The 21,231-nt window shown below is 42.6% G+C and overlaps 1 protein-coding gene across 9 annotated transcripts in view; it reads right to left on the bottom strand.

Moving 5' to 3' along the window:
* Positions 1-6,706: 6,706 nt before the first annotated feature.
* The window catches only part of LOC119393392 (AMP deaminase 2), a 90,405-nt gene continuing 75,880 nt past the window's right edge, over positions 6,707-21,231 (bottom strand). For all 9 annotated transcript variants that reach the window (XM_037660381.2, XM_037660376.2, XM_049416230.1 and 6 more), the window contains 9 exons: positions 19,487-19,549; positions 19,005-19,136; positions 16,386-16,549; positions 15,579-15,705; positions 13,468-13,631; positions 12,707-12,827; positions 10,918-11,091; positions 10,137-10,247; positions 6,707-7,173 (listed from right to left, as the gene is read on the bottom strand). In XM_037660381.2, the coding sequence (XP_037516309.1) occupies positions 7,015-7,173; positions 10,137-10,247; positions 10,918-11,091; positions 12,707-12,827; positions 13,468-13,631; positions 15,579-15,705; positions 16,386-16,549; positions 19,005-19,136; positions 19,487-19,549 (1,215 nt within the window). In that variant the 3' untranslated portion in view covers positions 6,707-7,014. The remainder of the gene's footprint in view (positions 7,174-10,136; positions 10,248-10,917; positions 11,092-12,706; positions 12,828-13,467; positions 13,632-15,578; positions 15,706-16,385; positions 16,550-19,004; positions 19,137-19,486; positions 19,550-21,231) is intronic.

A 21,231-nucleotide genomic window follows, 5' to 3' on the forward strand; every position in this document is an offset into this window, starting at 1 on the left:
CGTCGTCGTCTCGGGCCCTCCCGACTCCTCCTGACAGCAGCCGAGCGGGCACGTATAGCTCTGGATGCACGAACCTTTGACGCCTACTGGCACGGCGGTCGGTCTTATTTCGCTTCGGATATCTAAGTGCGCGTGCCGCGCACGCTGACAGGGCTGAAACGCGGGATGCCAGCACTTGACAGCTCGTTGATGCATCGGAAATACGCATCAACTTATATTTATCAAAGGGAGTGCGCTTTTCACCGATAAGGGACTTATGCACCGCACATTAAAACATATTGTACTACGTCGTTTTACGATGACGGTGCCACAAATTTAAATGCGTTGGATTATAGTGAGAGAAGCAGTACGAGGGAGCGGCGGGGGAATCCTGATGTGCACTGGAAGATTATTTGCTTTTGTTATAAACCTTCGAATATTCGCAAACGCTGTACAAATGAATAATTGATGGGTCACGTGGCATTCCTTGCACACGCGTACGTTACAACCGTCAAAGTGAAGTCGCGAGTGCCTACTTCGTGCTTCTATAGATCGTTTAAAGTTACGCCACAATCCTAACTTAATGAAAGCTGCAGTTCCGCTTCTGGTGCTAACTTCAAAGTCACCTTACTTACCCAAAACGTTCTTTGTCCACTAAAGAAGGGTTCACAGAGTTCTTGCACTTGTTGCGAGGGTCACTGTAATATTGAACACTAGTTCGTATATGTAGTGATACTGCCTCCACTTTTCACCGCCACTCGTGAACCAGGGGAAGTCAACTTTTTTTCTGTAAAGATAACTACACTCTTGCTTGAACCGAGCTATAAACATCTATCCGTTGGTGAACGTCACACTGCTACTCCGCGTGCATCGTCGCGCGATACAATACTTCCCAAATGTCGGCCGCTCGCAAACTCGCGCCAAGAGCGAAGGGCGCCCAAAGCATCAGCGACACGAAGAAGAGCGAGATGGCTCGAGAGAAAGAGAGAGCGACGAAGAGACGGCCCTCTCTATGCCTTCTGCCGTGAGTATATATTTTCTTTTCGTACGACGCCGCCGACGTCGGCGGCAGCCGCGACGTTGGTCGCGGTCGTTCTCCTCTATGGCGATGGAGAGGCGCGCGTCGTGTAGACTCCGATCGTTGCCGGAGGGGATGGAAAGGCAGCCGTTCAATCCATTAGGGCCACGTCTCGGCGACGCCAGTCCGGCAGTCGCGCCGCGCTCGGATCCGGTTACCTCAGCGCCGACGCTGCGCTGACCCCGAGGGAGAGCACTTCCCGACTGTCCATTTCGCCGACGTCCGCACATTTTATGAACATGAACGAACTAGCTAGGAACGTCTACGTCTTCGCGCGTGCGATGGATATGCATGCGATGTGCGCGTTTGTCCTACGGAGCCCTTGTTTGTGGTGGCTTTTCGGCAATGGGCAGCTCTTGCTGGCGATTCCCGCTTGCGTACTGGCTACTTTGCGGTTGAGCCACTGGAGATATTTGTCGGTTCGTGATGTTTTACTTCACAGTAGAGTAGCCGCTTTTACAACGAAGCTCGCTCAGTCAACCCTGTGCCGTCGTCGTCGTAATAGCAGTCGTAGTAGTAGTGGTAGTAGTAGGCATCACGCAGGTCACGTGACGAGAGGGGGAGTGAATAAAGAAACAAAAACAAAATGATGATGAATGAGGATGATAATGCACGTTATCTCGCTAGCCAATCACATGCACTCGCGCGCTTACAGCAACGCTGTCCGAAGGTTTTCACTGAGCGGAACTGGCTGAAATTTTTTGTTGGTCGGGTACTGTAGCCGTGAATGTCACCACGTGATAGGGAAGTCTCTTAAGTACTGCGAGTGTTTGAGCTGCAGGCTTGTACAACAGTCTCGCTCTTTCAATTGAATCAGTGGCATCAGAGCACGTGGAGCAAGATTGATCGGGACTTTCTTCGTGAATGTAAGGCCGCGCGTTTACAGCAGCCAGCGGCAACCAGAGTGCGGCTGAACTTTTCCGTGCGACGATTTGATGCCGGACGCCAAGTGCTGCTCGATGCGTGTATGCTATACACCTGCATCTTTTGCTCTCGTATTCTTTTCCACACCCCTCTTTTATTTTCCCTCATTTCCTTGACTCGTTATGCTCCTTCAGCAACCTCCTGTTCTTCACTCACTATTATTTTTCTATGTACTTCAGCGCACAAGCGTAGTGCCATTCCTGGTGGCAGTTACTACCTAGCTCTTCTCCTTTCTATGATCGTTCTTATGCATCCAATAATAATAATAATAATAATAATAATAATAATAATAATAATAATAATAATAATAATAATAATAATTAACGCCTTAAATATCACATGCCGTCAAAATTGAGTTTTTTGTCTCTGACTTGTTATAGTGCTTCCAGTGCCAAGTATGCGGTCGAGGCTGAGAACACACATATAAGCCATTCCATTTTGTTCATGGCATCCCCAGTTCAAGCAACCTGAATGTTGAACGTTTTGGAGCATTAGATTACGTCATCACTTCACGAAGCCCAGCAGCAGTACCCTCGTGCTAACAACCTTCTTTGACTTCTATCTGCGCTAGGCGTGCCACCGCGCAATGGTGTTTCCCAAAATTACGGCTCTAAGACAAAGGTGTCGTAGAGCCTGACCAAAGAGAGTAGTGCAGGCCGGCATACTCATTCAGAGAACATCCCCCGAGTTTGCTGTCACGAATGGCTGCGAGCGCCTACGAGTGCGATTGGCCGTGTGTACGAACGGCAGGGGCGTAGCCAGAAATTTTTTTCGGGGGGGGGGGGGGGGGGGGTTTGAACCCCCCTACCCCCACCCCCCTTGGCTACGCCCCTGACGAACGGCATTTAGTGCAAGACGTCTTAACTCGAGTGAATAGCTGTTGGTGTGATTGGACATCAGTGAGCGCGCGTGGGCGCATATCTTTATAACGGAACAAAGCGGTGATTATGACCGAGTGCCTATTGATACCTCCGACCTATGGCGAGTAGGAGGGACGGTACTTTAAGACGGCAGCTTAAACAAAATGTTATGTTAGAAAATGACCAGGAAATGAGGTGAATGAGAGTACTAATGCCCCAAGGTCCACTCAGTACACTTCTCCGCTGCAGGGGTCCGATCGCACTCAAAAGTGACACTGACTTCGCTCATGAAATTTAAACGAGAAGAAGGCTCTACCATGGATCTTTAAAACCTTAATCAAGGTTAGCCGTCCTAACTACGCAACATTAAGTAGTACGCTACAAGCTCAATAACCGTTTGAAATTGCTGTTGTCCTTTTCAAAACCGCAAGCGGTCTTCCCCTCACACACATCAACGCTGCAACAAAGCCAACTTCTCGTCACAGGTAGAAACTGTTGGCAATTTGGAGGCGACATTCAGGAAATAAATAAAAAGCGTACACTTCGCTGACCTACTTAGAACTCAAGAAAAGAAAAATAATTTATTTTGTATAGCCTTCGGCAAAAGCTGAAAAAGAAATTAGGTCACTATAGACTAACATCTCTAATTTGTTTTGTTGTGATAGGTCACAGAAAACGGATGAGTACACTTTTTATCCCTTTCTTCATCACTGATTTTGATTGAGCGGGAGAGTACAACTAGATCAGCGTTGTTTCACAGGTGACGTAGGGCCGCCATCCATTCGAGACAATGTTTACGCTTGAGGGCCCGAACTTAGATTTACCTACAAAAATACTCGTGAGACGCTTGCACTGCAAAACAGCTGACAAGACTCGAATAAATCTGAGCTGATTAAAAAATGCGGGAAGTTTGCACTAAGTCGCGCAAAGCTTGGCACAGCGAAGCACAGGCCCGTCGCCACTCGCACTCCCCGTCGACCGGCGCGTCTAGCTTCGACATGCGCGGCTTCCTCCTCGGGTGTACGCACTTCCTTAGGACGCCCCATGACTGTCTCGATCGGCACGATCGTGCGCAGCAAGGCTATGCACTGTAGAGCGGAGGTTGCGCGAGATGTCTCCGTCGGTGGGCGTGGCTTAGCTACTGCGCATGCGCGGCTTGGCCAGGTGGGACGCTATCTGGTCGCTAGACGACGTGATGCTTGCTTCGTCTTTCTTTCTGTCTTTATTTCCTCGATCTCTATTTCTTTCTCTTTCTTTGTTGATCTGCTCTCTTTCTGCATTTCTTTCTCTCTTTATCATTCTTTTTGTGCTACTTTACTCTATCTCCTCCTACTCACCATCACATCTTCCATCTTTATGCTTACTTCCATTTCCTGCCCCTTTGATACACTATACTATGCAAGGCTATGCTTTGCTAGCGTGCCTGGATAGCCAAGTAGTTAGGACAGTCGCCTTCAGGTCAAGGGTACGCGGGTTCGACTCCCGCCTCGTGAATTATTTTCTGGCAAGATTTTTTTCTTTCGCTTTCTTTATATCTTCCTTTCCCTCTGTCTCTATGTTTCTTTCACTTTTCCTCTCTCTCTCTCTCTGTGTGCGCTCGTTCTCTCATCCATAAGGGTTATTACAGGCCACGCGGGAGCGGCGAGTACTAGGATTTACCCAAATTCTGTGGCACATACCCGTTCATGATGATGATAGTTTTTAGCGGAGCAGGGACGTTTTTCTGCGAGCTTTAACGGCTTCGCTGTTCAAAAATATTTGAGCATATCGAACCCACTGTTACACCACGTCTGCTGGAGTCTTCAGAATAATATCTGGGGTTTAACGTCCCAAAACCACGATATATCGATTATGAGAGACGCCATAGTGGAGGGCTCCGGAAATCTCGACCACCTGGGGTTTTTAACGTGCACCTAATCTAAGTACACAGGCCTCCAACATTTTCGCCTTCGTCGAAAATGCAGCCGCAGCGGCCGGGATTCGATCCCGCGACCTTCGGGTCAGCAGTCGAGCGCCATAACCACTAGACCGCCGTGGCCGGGAGCCATCTTCTGAAGGGATAGGAACTGTCTCCAATGCACAGCTTGAGGAACAGCCCTATGGCATCCACTTGGAAATTGATAAAATATGTTCTTTTTCAAACGAAGTGCGATTTTGCACTCAATCCTTGGTTATCTTCAGATGGCTGTTTTCACCGTTCTACGCCTCACAGGAAATCATAATATGTGCCTTCTTTTCAGAAAGCAGCCAAGGCACTTGGCAAAATGTGTGCACATTGTGACTTTTTTTTTAGCTGATTAGCGATTATATGTTACAACTACTCAACATCTTGTAAAAAGCTTTGGTAGGCTAGGAGGCCCTTAAATATGAAGTGCCAACTTTCAGACATGCCCCAAAATTAATTTCAAACTGTTTTACGTCACACGCCACAAAGCGTTGTACACGCATGCTTCTTACTTCCTTTGGTTTTATTATACGAGCGAAAAGTGCGTCCAAGTTTTCTCACAAGCCCTATTTTAATCACGACAGGCTCACATAAAATATCAGTCCGAGATTTTTATAATGTTACCTACATTATCTCAGACACGACTTCATTGACATTACCATAGAGAAAAGAACCTTTTGTCTTTGCGAAAAAAAAAAAAAACGCCAGCCTTCCTTTCTTGAAGCTGTAATATTTTATGATGCCACAAGCTCTGCCTTTAGTGAGCTTCAATAAGAAACACCCGAAGAAAAATAATACCACATCAAGCACTGCAAGCACAACTCTGAGCTGAAAATATGCAATACCAATTTAGGTAGATCATACTAATGTGCTAAAGCTTACGGGCAAGTACAATCAGTAAAGATTGAAGAACAGTAGTGATGAATGGAAAATTAGCTACCACATTTCAAAATGCTTTCTAACTTATGGGAACAACTGAACCATTTGTGTTATTCATTTTCAAGTACAAATGTAATGATGAAACTCTTGCATCGTGACCAATCATAAGCTTGTTTCTTCACTCTAAAACACTCTAATAACAAGCTTGAACATGCCCCTACAAATGACTTCAGAATCCCTCACAAATAAAACAAAAATTTCATCGACATAGACATATAGATTTAGCAGCATATTCACCTGCGTCCCTAACAGCTACTTACCCTGATGACGAAGTCCACTTGTTGAAACATTACTCCAGTGACCTCTAATTACTTACACTTCACCTTTCCACTGAACGTTTCGTTTCATTACAGTCACAGGTTGCTTGCTATCAATATGCAAGTAAATCAAATAACAAGACAAGGCAGATTGCATAATAAGGTGAGAACTGCAGGTGCATGAATCAATTCAGTATCTTGCTATAGGGTACTGCTTGTGTGTGAATCAATTTGTGCTAGATGCAAAGATATGATAAGAGAAAAATTTTGTTTCAACAAAGAGCACAAACAGCTAATTTCATTGAGGCCCCTACAGCTAACTTGTCTTCAATAGTAGATTTTACAAAACGTGCCCAAAACCCAACTGGATAAGAGACGGCAAGCAAGACACACTGAAAAATATGGCCTTCGCTAGATCTTCAGGTCAAGTATGTAAGATTACCAAATTTCAGTCGAAGTTAACTTTGCTATGTACAAAGTTACCAGGGATGTCATCAAGATTTGAAACTGCTGCAAAATATTGACAATGTTTAAAAAAAAAAAAGCAAATACTGACTACATTGTCTATACATATATTAACCTCTTTTACATCTCAAATGAACTATAAAAGCCATGGCTACGATTGCAAGTCACAAGCCAAGCAAAGCAAATATAAACGTTTTATCTGTAGAACACCTCGCCAATAACATGCAAAGTCATGCATAAGAAACCTGCTGCAACACAGTTTCATAAAGAAAGTCCTTTAATGGTGGCAATAACTTAAGCAGTTATGGATACAATAAAAGTACATATAAGCACTTTTTGAATACTATCCTAACACCCTTTGCTTCCATTTGCATTCATACTTAAAGCGCCAGTAGATTTGCACGGCAAAATCTCGATTTGGTCACCTACCGAGAGACAAATCACTGCACTCTCAATAAAAACCTAGTAGCCACAGTCATTGGCACATCAATGGACTCTGTTCAATGTGACTTTCTTGAAAACTCTAAGTATACAACATAAACAAACAACCAAATGGTATGCAACTTTTTAGGGCGTAGGCTGCATTGTCCGGAAGATTGTGGACAGCTCGTCGACCAGTGTCTCATAGCGGTATGCGACACGAATGTCTGGAACGTTGGTGCGTGTGATGTCATTTCCAGTGGGGCCTTCCCGCTGGTAGTTGGGGCCTAGCCAGTATTGTTTCACCTGAAAGAGCAACAGTTTGTCATAAAGAAAACAATCTCAGCTCTTTGTATAGGTCAGGTATCATTGTTTTTGTTATTTGTTTCATTTGTCAGAGCCTTTAAATATGTTCCGAGACATCTGTCAGAAATACTTTTTCGCGTGAAATACTTTATTTGCATTTCATGTTGCTGTGTCTTACAACATGATACATCCCCAGGTCAATCTGCATCTACAAAGTAGACACCAAGATGGCCACTTTAAAATGACAAGCCCTGGTGAAAACGATAGCGTTTAGGACATGCTGCATGCATCTTAACACCGCTTACAAGACTTACATGATAAGATTGGTTTTGAGACCTAAATCTGTTGTAAAAGAATAACTACGGGAAGATAGACAATTGCATGCACGTGGCACGGTATGGGATTCATTAAAAATATATATATATATTTTGAGGTAATGAAGTGCAGTAAAACTATATTGCAACAGTATTGAAAGTTGGGCTAGTTAGTACGACAGCATGTTTGTGTACAGCACGATCCTCACGCTGCAGACAAACATGCTGCAGTAAAACTCCACTACTATAACTTTATTGTCGGGAGAAGGAATAGGCTTCGTTATAAGTGGAATTCTGCTAAATATGCAGAAACTATCAAAAAGCCATAGCATTGAAGGGAGTACACTTCAGCAACACTAAAGCTTGTAGTTTGCATAGTACTGAAAAACTGTGCTCAATAGTAATTCCACGACAGTGGTGAGATTCTACTAATGCCTGTGAATCTGCATCAGCTATTGGTTATTATTGCATGGTACATTATGTAAAAGCTGCTGGCCACATGGCCTAGTGTTCGATCTGAAAAGATGCAAAAAGTTGTCCCCATACAGTTTTACTGCTCTGAATAAATCCTATTCAAATCTCCTACTTTGTACTAATTTCATACTGGCACCATTTGGATTTGTGCATTCCAGTCTGAAAGACGATGCAATTAAGTTCGGACTGTGAAAAACTCTAACAAGGTGAACTCCTGAGATGGCTAGGAGTTGTTGAGCACACATCAAGTGACGCATGCAATTATAGCACTAATTCTGAAATGGTGAAAATACTGCAACAAAGGATGCAGACACCAGTTGTGAACACATTCTAACCATAGAGTTTCCTAAAATTAACTAGAGGGAACTCTGGCGCTGCGATCGTTCAGCTACCATGGGAATGATGGGTAGTACACAAATTTGCCTAGTCTTCGTGCTTGCGGCTTCAAACGTACTTGTGGCTTTGTTTATTGCTGTGTTTTGGCGTTCGTTTCGGATAAAAGAATAGACCGTTGTGAACTTCGTGACCAGGTTTGATTTGGTGAGCCTAAAAAAGTTAAAGTGGTGAAGTAAAACTGCTGACTTTTGTTGAACTTCGTTTTGCGACAAACTGGATGCAGCCGACGCGGAGCCAAACGGAGCCGAAAGAACGAAGTTTAGACAAATTTGTGCACTACCCATCATTCCCATGCTGGCTGAAGCGTCATGCGTTGCAGCTCTAACTGAAAAATGGAACACTTTCAAATAGGCTTGCACGAATATTCGAGCAGTTTGAATATTAGAACGAATATTACAGTATTTGAATTCGCTTCGAAAAGAATTTATATTATTCTAAATTTCAAAGTACTTGAAACGAAGGAACACACATATATAATAGCAAGGTGGACAATTGGGCTAGTTGGTAAGGTTCCATTATGGTTAAAGCAGTGCAAAAAATACGGACTAAGAGGGAGACACAATGAGTGCTTACTCACAACTGAAAGGTTTATTAGATTAAGCATTAAAAGAAACATTAAAAGAAGTGAACTCAAACGAACTGCGCAGTCGCCACCACGTAGGACACTTACCAACTTGCAAAAAGGCAAGGAAAGATCTTCACTAAACATATATGACATCTTAACAACACAAAGTAGCACAAAGGTATGACAACCCATATCTTCAAAACTTTCAAAATCCCAAACAACCAAAAGTATATCTATCGCCCCGCCTCCAAAAAACTGACTTCGCTTGGCGATAACGCCACTTCGTCCGCTTCTTGGTCCATGTTTTTTGCGCTGCCTTAACCAACGAGACATATATAAACTGCATGTAACCCCCTGTAAAGGTGGTTTCACTGCAGCGCAGGAGTGCCATGCCGTGAAAACACCTATTCAGAAAAAATCCGCACTGCCGCGAAGCCCATCTTCAAGGTTAAATGAACAAATTACCCTCGCATTGATTCATCGTTTTTTAAAGTTTAAAAGCTTGTTTTACCGGCTTATATGCTCTGATTATAGTAAATTTTAAAATGTAACGTATTTTACAGGTGATCACTTGCATTCTACCGAAAGACAAATCCTGCTACTATTCAAAGTTGCTTCCACTTCCCCTTGAACCAAAAAGACTGAAATTTACACATGCCTTGTTTCAATTAAAAAAAGGATATTGTGCAGGTTAGTTGGGTCATGACAGATATGCTCATTTTTCTCTATAATATGTGATAATATACTATTTGAATACGATTCGAGCCTAAATTTTACCATTCGCACAAGCCTGCTTTCAAAGAAGCAAGTTCTTGTGCAGACTAAAAGTTGCTATGTACAACAGAAGAACTGAAATTTGGGCGAGTTGGATTCTATTGAACATATTGGGTGAATTCAGCGCGAACAACAGGACATTCTTCCCTTCTTCATCTCTGTCCTGTTGTTCACGCTGAATCCACCCAATATGCTATGTACAATGCTAAAGATTTCAACAAATATGGTAAAAGTAAATTTTTCAGCAAACAGAATTAGTGCTCTTCAGTTAAGAGATTCGAACGGAGATCATTAGCAAAGTTTACCTCAAGGAGAAAAAAAACAAAAACTCGGCTATTTGGAGAGAACTTCGATACTTGAACATGGCCAGTACATCTCACAGGGCCTTCACTAATGGAAGTCATCTACATGTAAGGTGTTGTGAAGCTTGCAGCACCAACCTTGTGTGGGAAGCCACTCATGACAATGCTGTTACGTGCCAGCTCACACATGTCACAGCTGCTCAGTTTCCACACCTGGGCTGCGATGCTGTACTCCTCCATGAGGGGTTCCTGAGCACAAGATTTCAATCACCATCAAACTGTCTAAGTGTGCGACCACAGATGTGAGTGAACAATTGAACTGAGGTACCCTGCTAAAAGGAAACTTTAAACTACAGCAAACAACAATGGCCCTTTGCAAATGCTACATGTGAAATATGGAAATGCCCTCCTTGGAGAGTTGTTGGACTGGGTTGTAACAATGTTTGTATTTAGGAGAGAAATTTGAACTCTGTCATCTCTTGTAAACAAGGATAAAATTTGTGCCTCTGGAACTGGAAAATCCTGAAAACAATAGGACCACTCTTTGTGAACACTGCAACCAAAACTGACCTCCCTATACTGTCATAGTGGTTTACCTTGTGAAGTAAAAATCTGGGCAGAGGTCTCTTAATTTCAATCAAAACGAGCAGGTACGAAGTATCGGTAGCACAGAAACAGCAGCAGAAAGCACATCACTACCAAGAGCCAACTCAGTTTCAGGGGTGTTAACTTGGTAGTTTCGAGGGTGAGAGGAATGCATGTCTGGCCACCTTCTTTGTGAAGTCCCCGTTTTCATATTACTGTTGACTGCGAGTCCTTACTGACTTGGTCAATCAGAGGTACTAATCGTACTTGTCATTCTGAGACATGTTCAGAGACTCTTGCAGTTATGGAACATGCCGAGAGAGTGGAACAGTACCTTGGTGAAGTGAAACTGCAGGGGATCGTCAGTTGACAGAGAGACGCACAGGCCTCTGCTGAGGTACTCTGGCAGTGGGTTGCGGTGGTAGTTGAGGAAGAGTGAGTTGTTGCTCAGCGGCGACATGGCAATGCCGATCTGTGCCAGGTAGTACAGGTACTGCAGAACTGGTACCTGCATGTCACAGGGGATAGAAAAAAATGGGAACGGGTTGTGATGACACGCCCTTTGTGGCTCCCGAGCACTAAAGGCAGGAAAGGCATAAAGGAGACAACATTTAATGATATTTAAAGAAAAGCCAAATTAGTGCTTGGAAACATAGACCAGAAAATGCACATCTGCTGCAGATGCAGGGTAGGATACTTCATTCCCTCAATATCATGCACATTCTATAAGCCACTCCTTCACTCCGTCCTTTCAACAGGCCTGCATGCATCTTTCCTTTTTAATCACATAAATGTTCATCCTCTCACATTTAGCCTATCATGTTTTCTGATCTTTCATATATGAAAAAATTGCACACGGAAAGAAACCAAATGTGCACGGACAGTTGAGGCCAGACACAAGAAACCTTCCGTCATGCCTCCACGAGAATCAGTGGAAGTGGGTGAAATATCTCTAGCTATTCTTTACATGAGCACTTTTCATTTGGCAAACTCTGGCGGTGACAATAACAGCAGTATTGTCATTTATGTGCCCTGGCAGAATACAGCCTGGCTCCTTGCTAGTGAAGTCTGGTGGCATACAAAGAATCTGAGATCAAATCCTGAGAAAAAGGCAGTATTATTTTGCTTTTTTCCAGCCTTCAGCTAGCCCTGACTGCATTCACAACATTGCACAATTGGCATCAAATGTATATGGACTAATACATTCTGAGAAAACATCACATTTTTAAGCAGTTTGTGACTGTATCCAGTAAAACTGCATAGTACTGTAACGTTCGCACTAACTAGTAGGGGATAAAAATTTACTAAATGCAAGTCTGTATGCTCAGGCTATAGAAACACTAAGATTTTCCCTGCTCCAACTATGGGTTTGTAAACCTTTGACACTGACTGCAAGTGACCTTGAGACAAGAAAGAGCTGACAAAAGCCGTCACTGAAAAGCATTAGGGAAATAATAATGACACATCAAAAGTACGTTGACAACACTGTCTGCTTATTTCACCATGAGCCTCCAATCACAAGTGAAACAAGCGCAGATGTTAGCTTAAAGGCAAATATTAAGTCGACGTGGATACTTGAACTAGTGTTCCAGAAAACTTGTGGTGCTTGTTTCGTGCTAAGGAAATGCTTAGTTTAAAAGAAAATCCTGTTCTTGTGTTCTGCACGCCGTTAGCGCAATTGAAACCACCCACCTCGCAGAACAGCCCTCTGACGTAGCGTTTGCCCTATCCACACTGCCCGACAGCCGGAGCTGTGGCACATCAAGTCAAAGGGCTTCAGCACAGCTCAGCCCAACGAAATCGGAGTTTACATCATTCTGAAGGGTAACGCCAAATTCCTTTTTATGTGAATCAGACTGAGATGCAAAAGTTTCATTTTATTCTGCCCTACTATGCCATAGAGCTTGTTCCAGAATATCCCACTGGTGGCGCAAATCGTGCCCTACATTTACCTTAATTTTTCTCTTACTAAAGTGCCGCTGTGTATAGCATAGATGTTTTAGACATTCTCAAGCACTTACCTTTCACTATGACATAAGATGGTATTTGCCTTTAGTGTCCCTTTAATGCCTGAATATACCTACTTCAATAAAATCGCAACACAGAATAATGTGTTCCCCCACCTTCCTCAGAAGAAGCCCGTGGTTGATGTTCTCCGAGAGCAGGTAGCCACCAACAAGATGCTGTACGGGGCCCGCTTCTCCGCAGTGTGGTCGCAGTACAAAGAGATTCAGGCCACGCAACCTGCCCAGGTCGACAAGAGATAAGCAAGGCAACATATTTTTCAGTGCTCCGCGCATAATGCTGGGAACTTCTCTATGATTACGCAATAACTCTGCAAACCAGCACATTTGTATCGTGTGCACCGTGCCTTAAATTCCTGTGAACAGGTTGACAGTTGATCACTGTTGGCAATGCATGCATGTCACAGTACTGATCTATTTGCTGGAAGGCCAAGAACTAAAATTAACAAACATGCATAAGCATCAGCCTCAAATACAGCACATTTTTCTTTATTCCTCTTTGCAGGATTTCATACAAAAGCTGCCACATGTTGGTTGAACTGAGAACACTCGCAAAGTACTTTCATACTTAGAAAGCCATGAAATACAATAAAAAAACACGCAAAAAGCATCAGCAATGGCTTCAGAGTGTTTTTCTTCATCTGCTTTATTTTTTATTTTTGCCAACATTAAGCAAGAACCCGTCACAACAAGTGGTTTTGAATTTGTATTAGTTGGATGAAGTTGTATATAACTACCTGCAATTCATTTCGGCAAGATCAATTTAGGTGTGCAATGCCCTTATGGCTAGTCCCATTGCGCTGAACAGTACTCGTGAAAACAAAGCACTTCACAGACCAACCAAGAACAAACATGCTTACTTTCTGAAGTGGTTGAGGACACACATGTTGGCATACATGTAGTACAGGTAGTAGTTGTACGCTGGATTTTCTGTGTCAGTGTACTGCTTGGGCAGCGGCACGTCCTTGTCAATCATGGGGTACTCGGGCTTAGATTCATCGTCCACAGAATCAAAGCCCACAATCTAGCAAGAGATTAGCAGAAGTAATGATTGGGAAAAATTCCCAGACACATGAGAGAGTGCGCAGAATACATGGTGTACCTATGAAAGGAACGTACACAATCTATTTTTACGGCTGCCATATGGTAAAGAATGAATTATGTGAACTGGAGGTCGGCTTTACAGCTTTAGTTTTGACTACAAGCAGAAAGAAAGTACAGATAATTAAGATTCATATAACTGTGATAACTAGATAGTACTTATTATGGAAACATGACTGTTCAATGGAACAAATACTTTCTTTCATGGTTCAGATCTTTCCCAGACACAATGAAAAAAAGGAAAGAAACACTCAGTAACTTCTATAGTCGGATTCAACTTAAGAAGACCGAAGAGGCCTCGCCCAGATGACCGAAGCGCATAGCCGATCGCCTCCGCGACGAAAGAAGTAGTGCCGCGCAGACATTTGGCAATGTTTTTCAAAGGCGAGGTCACCAGCCTACCGGCCCATGACGTCAGTCTAGAGTGCTCGCCTACTGGTGCAGGCTTGTGTGCATCCGCATTTGAGGAGCACATGCCACGGACTTCTAAAGTTGTATCGGACTATAGCAGAATAGTTCACCACTGTTCGCCTAACCCTTCAAAAATAAATTGGTCTTCAACTGAGGGTTGTACTTATGTGCAAGTTTATTTGAAACAAGACAATGACCAACAAAGAAAGGACTAATTAGATTCTATGAATATGATGCTTAAAGGGGTCGTGAAGCACCCCTTGAGCTTGTTGAAAAAACACATCCTGCGGAAAGCTGACACGGCTATGAACTGCTCTGCAAAATATTACAGTCGTGCGCGCCACGTAAAGGCCACAAGCGGAGCGTGAAGTTGCCATTTCCTCAGGCACCCTCTTTTCAAACAGAGGCCGGTTCTCACTCTCGTTGGTGGGCGGGGCGTCTGCACGTTGATGTCGCGAATCTGCTAGTTTACGTGGCAAGAGATATAGCATGCTTATTGGCCGATAGCCAGATGAGATGCGCTTCTTGCCACGGGGTGCCGCCACTTGCCCGCGCCGCACTCCTCAGTCTGCTAAATTTACACGGTAGCCACACTCACGCACGCGAGTCACAGCGGCAGAGCGATTGCGTTTCATGACGCGCGCTGACGTAACTTCTTACCCCCGTGCCATCCCTCCCTGTCTAGCTTCCAGTGCGCTCGTCGGCGCGAGAAAAGAGAGAAAGCACTGAGAGCGTGCGCCAAACCCCCGTAACTCTGCTCATTCTTGACGGATTCGAGAAATTTTTGCGGCAGTAGATTCGGGAGGCAGTAAGCTCCGATACTGAGGTCATTAGATCATTACTTGGAAAAGTGGTTCATGACCCCTTTAAGCTTTTAAGAAGTCAGCAAATTTTCAGTCAAGTGTTTTCATGTACAAAACTCGCAAATAAATGCTACCATGTTGCTATAATGTTCAGTATGAACAGTGTAACGTAACAAAAAGTGGTGACAGTTTCTACGTTAATTTTTAGTGACTTATAGTGGCCAGACAACAAGTGAATTTGTGCCAAATACCACTATATAAGACTTTTTCACTTAAGTTTCGAAAAAGAAAATGGACCTACATTCCTGTTCATGTGGTAGGATAACAGGCTTCAGTTGCATTTTATAATTGCACATAAATGAATGCCTGGTGATCCCTGGTTTATTCCCTGCTACAAGTGATAATTAAAGGAAGCTAATTTGAAGCAAATAATGCATATGTAGTTTCAGCTGCCACACAATGAAATTATCTGTAAATGTGCACTATTTTGAGACTGTTGCTAACCTAGACAGCAATAACTCAATCAAGTTTTGAAGATCTTGACGATCAATCCATCTGACCAACAGTGCAATGTAAATGCTCCATTGTGGAAACAGTAAGCAAAAAGTTGTAGTCGACAGTACAAATTTGTGTTTGATGACAGAGTGAAAACTTACATATTGAAGAAACTGGTGCAGCTCGGGGTGTGAGCTGGGGTCGTTGGTGGCCTCAAAGAGAGGCATGAAGATGTTCTCCAGTATCTCTTCAAAGTTGTTCACAAGGTTGTTGGACTTGAACACATCACTAGAGGTGGAAAGAAATATTAATGCTTGCATAGAGATGGATGAGCGATATTCTGGGCACCCCAACTAGCCGCATGCATACGTGCAGGCTCTCCTAATTAGCACGCCCGTTCACAGAACACTGCAAACTAATAAACCCCATATGGCACACGTACAATAACTGCACATATGTCCGCAGAGCTGCACACCAACGTGAATACTTTTGCTAGACTATACGTAGAACTTGTTCAGTTCCAATATCTATAGTGGAAGCAGTGACCAAGCATTATGTGCATCATAGTGATGATGCCTTGATCATGTGAGCAAGTGTCAACATGTTCATTCAGCAACATTTCAAGCATTGCTGTACGCTCAAAACGTCATTAATTTAGATATCTATGCCAGAACCCACAAAACCACATTTCTGGTCAGACATGTTTTGTATCTGAAGATTACGGCACTGTGCCAGTACTAGACCGAATGAACCGTTGATTACAGTGATTCACTTCGGATATGACTGTAGACGTGCCAGTTATTGTAAACTAATGATAACGAGAGATGAACAGCCTTTTAGGCTACTAAGCCATTTTTAAGCTAGATAAGGTTGTCGCAATTGCACAGAAATAGGTACTGTAGCATACACAATGTGCCAGAAAATAATCTTTAATGAAAATCCTGGAAAGCGCGTACGCCATCACTCACTAGAGTCGAGGCACTTGCACAAGCCAGCGGACATTGTCCGAGTACATTGTATTCCGGACGGCCCACTTGGCCAGCTTGTCCCACTCGTTGCGTGATCGGCCGTAGATTGAGAGCCGAAGCTCCGCATTCTGGTATTTGCTCTCTTCCAGGTCACTCATCACTTCCTGGAATGTCGAAAGGCAGTTAGTATTGCAGAACTGCACGACGGAGCACTCTCAATCCTCAATCTAGCCCGGTCTGGTCTATAGTAGCTTGTCCTACAAACACAAAAAGCCTTTGCTTTCTATTGCTGAAATTTTGCTGAAAATTCAGCAAAAAAAGCTGTGAACTGCAACAAAATAATACTGATGACTTCTGTAAGTTCTTCCCCTTCTGGAGATACTGGAAATGCACCTACATTAATGAAATGTCAGTTTTATCAAGTTTAATGCTTTTGTTTATTTGTTTGTTTCTGGTGAGCCCAAAGTGATATAGCCCTACACAGAACATAAACATTTCTCACAGTATTTAGTGTGTTAGTAAACTGACATTCAGCTGAACCTGAGGTGTAGCCAGGTAAAGCTTTAGCTGAACATCAACCTGTATGCTTAATACTATTAACACAGCACGTCATCAATAGCATCATCACTGAAAGTGAAAGCTTAAAGGTGCTTTATGCCTTCCATCACCAAAGTGGTGCATATTCTGAATATATTACTGCTAACCTATTTTCCTGGCCTTTATATTCTATGCTACGTGAACATGATCTACACATAATTTCTTATTACCAAGCTAAAAAGACCTGGCAGATACCTTAGTGACAAAAAAAAAAAAAAGAACCTTGTGACTGTCTCATAATTCTGTAAATCCTGGCATAAAATGAGATAAAGTTCATATCGTGGATAAAATAAATACTGGGATAAAGTATACGTAAATGATTTGTTGCTTACACAGGTACAATGAAGGTACTGCGTGACTATAATGAAATATTAGATCTAACAAAGTTATTTCATATCAAATGTGACTTTAACGCAACAGCGTTAAAGAGCTCATTTCGCAGAAATTCTGGTGTCGGCGTCGGTGTCGGCATCACTGGTTGTGAGCGAAAAATTGTCATCTTGTCCATGACTGAAAAATCGAGCAAGATTCAAATGAAGTAAATAATAAAAAACTTCGGTTCGAGTGAGAACTAAATCCAGGCCGTCTGCGTGGCAAGCAAGTGTTCTACCACAGAGCTATGCTACTGCTTGAAACTGCTTCGGAAAAAAAACACTATATGGATGTCATGTAGTGGAAGGAGTCTCCTTAAAGGCCAACTCCGGCGATTTTTCAAGGTCGGTGGATCTCAATGAAATTCACTGGGTACGTTCCTTTGAATGTTTCCGTCATTTATACCAAATTACAGGCTTGAGACATGTGCAGATTGTTTGCAAATGAATTTTAAAGATTGTCTGCAAACGCCCTCCTGGCTTCCCACAATTATCGGCAACATTGCGTCTGTGACGTCAGTATTGGGAAGGCGGCGGAAGTGACGCAGCCGAGGGCACCGCTAACTTCGGCGCTTCGGCCGCTACAGCGAGCGACTGCTGTGCACAAGGTTGGTTTGGCCGGCGCTTCACTGGTCGTCCCGGCTGTCACAGTTTTCATACTCCGCGCCGGCGTGACCGGCATGCCTTGCACGATTTCCGGTTTGTTTGTAACAACGTCTACGTCATATGTAGACAGTACACTCGGTTGGGTTTCGGTTTCGGTGTTGCGCTTTTTTGCTTATTTAAAATTATTCTCCAATTTGCCAAGTATTTCTGCTATCGGGCCCGTAACAGGAGCGTCTCAGGAACATAAAAGCACCATTACTTTGACATGACCAAAAAATCGCCGGAGTTGGCCTTCAACACATTTAATATTGCGTGGCAGAAGCGTAGAATCACGCCAGGCATCAGAACATGTGAACTGTGTAACGAATGGGTGTTTTAAAGCCCACCCATGACAAAGCTGTGTTGCCTTACGGACGCGTAGTGGGCCCTTCGCTGATTCGCAAAAGGAATAATTATGATGTATTCGGCACTTAACAACTCTACTTGCAGTAGGCATTCTAGGATAGTTTGAAACGGGCAATGTTATGCGCACAGTCGTTCGTTTCCTTACGGCACGGTTGGGGCATGCACCGAGAACCAAAGCCAGGCTAGCAATGCAGAAGGTGTTGCACACGGGGCCTGATTACGCTATCATGCAATCTTGAAGGCGAAGCTCAAGTGTCCTCACAGTTTTAATAATGATGTTTGGCTTCATTAGGATGTGACAGCAACATAAGAGTTATTGAAACACTTTTCAGATCAGGCTGGATGTATGAAAAATATTACCAAGAAGTATTCCTGGTAATTGACTTGCGAATTGCCTGTCATCATATATAGTTACAAATATAGAAATTATACAAATAGTCATACAAATAGTTATACAAATAGTTATACAAATATTATACAAATAGTTATACAAATATACAAATTATACAAACAGTTTAAGTGCATGGGCCATAAGTGGCCTGTGCACTTGAACTATATGTATAATTCCATTTGGAAAGTTGTGCTTGTTCTTTCTTGACTGAAATATTTCATATGTTCACACAAGGCTACGCTTACAAACCTTCAAGATTTCTGCAAAGTACTGTCCCCCGATGTAGTTGTCCGTCTTCAGGAATATTTCTCGCAGCCTGCTTTCACCAACAGGGTTGTACTTGGTGTTGAACTTGTCAAAGCGATGAAACGTGTTTCGGTCCTGGATACAAAAAAGAGAGAGAAAGAGAATTCTTTCTGAAGCCTTATGTGCTCCATTACGTGATACTGCTGGACAAAGAATGTGCATAACAATATATTCTTATTTTCAGCAAATTGATTTAGGCATAATTAAACAATTTCAATCAACTTTCTTTATGGTTCAGTTAAAAAAGAAAGTATGGTTCATTTTTGCACAACAGCCTCAAGAAGTCCTCTTTAACAGTTGAGAATTTGCCAACGTTTTAATGTTAGTGCTAATTTAGTAAGCTTCAGAAACACAGCATGCACATTCGAAGGCCCAACAAGCCTTTCTAATATGTACTTTGCTGTCGTGTGATAGAGCAAACTTACCGCATGAACGTCCAGCATGTCGACGCTCAAGTCGTAGGCTGTAATGTTCATTGCACTGAAAACCTAGAAGATTGCAAAAAATGTGAAACTTGGGTATATGGCTATATTAGAAAAAATTGGCAATGCTGGAATGGTTAAAATGGTAAGTCATAAACAACACATACATATTGAGCATGCGCCAAGCAAAAAGAAAAAAAAAGAAAAGAAGGCAGCCAAAGAAATGGGAACGACCATGCACAACCAACATAAATACTTGAACCACAGAAAACCCAATACATTGATGGTAATATAGATGTGGTCTTAAATGGCATCGCAAACAGTGCCATCAATGAGATCGAGATGTACAAAGTGGCAGACATCTAATTTTCTGTCACCAATAAGATGAAATAATTAGTTGATGTGTAACAAACTATCAAGTTGTAGCCAAACTTCATGCATCTAACAAGAGTGTGAGCATACCCCCATTATACAGAACATGTGACAATACCATATGTGCTAGCCTGACAAATTTACCCTGACATAGCACGACAAACAACTTGGCTAATGAGACTGAAAGAATAGTTATTGTATCTTGAACTATGCATAAGAGAGAGTGCATTAAACCGGTCAGTAGTACAAGTATGCTGATCTGCCGTGTACTCTGTAATTAATCAAATGTTGTATGTCTCTGCAGAGCTTCAGTTGAGACATGAGCAGCAAAACACAGATAAGAGAGACAGGACAAGCACCTGTGCGATGCCTCATTTTGTTTTGTACGTTTGGACCTCTTCAAGGAACAAGTGTCAGACGTGCATCTACTAGAGGAGAATTGTTACCATGCTCAACCATGAAGGTTTTCAGCAAGATTCCAGCATATCAAAAACAAGATCGCTACTGCAGATAAAAATTTTTTACACTAATGTTCCACAATGTTTTTCTTGTTACAACTACAAGACTGAATGTATCGAAATTTTGCTTCCTGCGGTGTGTATAACTTTTAGTTTTGCTCTGAAACACGATAATTTTCATTCAAGCCTGCGCTGCCACTTGACTGATGTAAGCATTTTGGCGTTTGGTATACATTTTAATACAAAGAAGTAAGGTAGAGATCTAAGCTAAAGCCTTGTTAGGAGTGTAAGCAAGTAATTTGGCACACACATGCAAAAATTCATTGCGCAAAAATTCATTGCAATACTACAAACTGGAATCATTACACAGCTTGAACAGGTAAAATAAAATGTACTAGTTTAAAACGTTTCTCGGCCATCACTTTGATTAGTAGCTTTACAAAGGTTCTACTAAGATATTCACGACATATTTTAGAACCATGAGTTAGTAAAAGCTTTATCAGTGTCAGATGCCTTACCGGATGCTGTCAACAGAGCTGGCATGTATAATTTCATTGTGAAAATGCAGGATAATAAATTTGAAGCGTTATATATTGGAAATGTTCCAACGTTCGATTACTTTTGCAAAAAAAATATAGAGATCCCACTGTTTACACCATACTGTTGATTATATCATTCCCACACAACACTTGACCCACCATAATGGTACCTCTCGTAGCCCGAGTTGCTTTGGGGCCCTAAACCCCCCAAACCAACCAAGCAACCCGCCATAATAAAAAAAAAAAAAGATTATGTGCAGAGCTGCAGTCTATATACTGTACCAAATATATACAGTGAAAGCGTGCATATATAATTGTTTCAGAGCAGATATGATAAAGTTAATGAAGGTAATTATTGGGAGAACATCCCTAAAACCGA

The sequence above is a fragment of the Rhipicephalus sanguineus genome, chromosome 5 (genome assembly GCF_013339695.2).
Source record: "Rhipicephalus sanguineus isolate Rsan-2018 chromosome 5, BIME_Rsan_1.4, whole genome shotgun sequence".
Classification (NCBI taxonomy): Eukaryota; Metazoa; Arthropoda; class Arachnida; order Ixodida; family Ixodidae; genus Rhipicephalus; species Rhipicephalus sanguineus.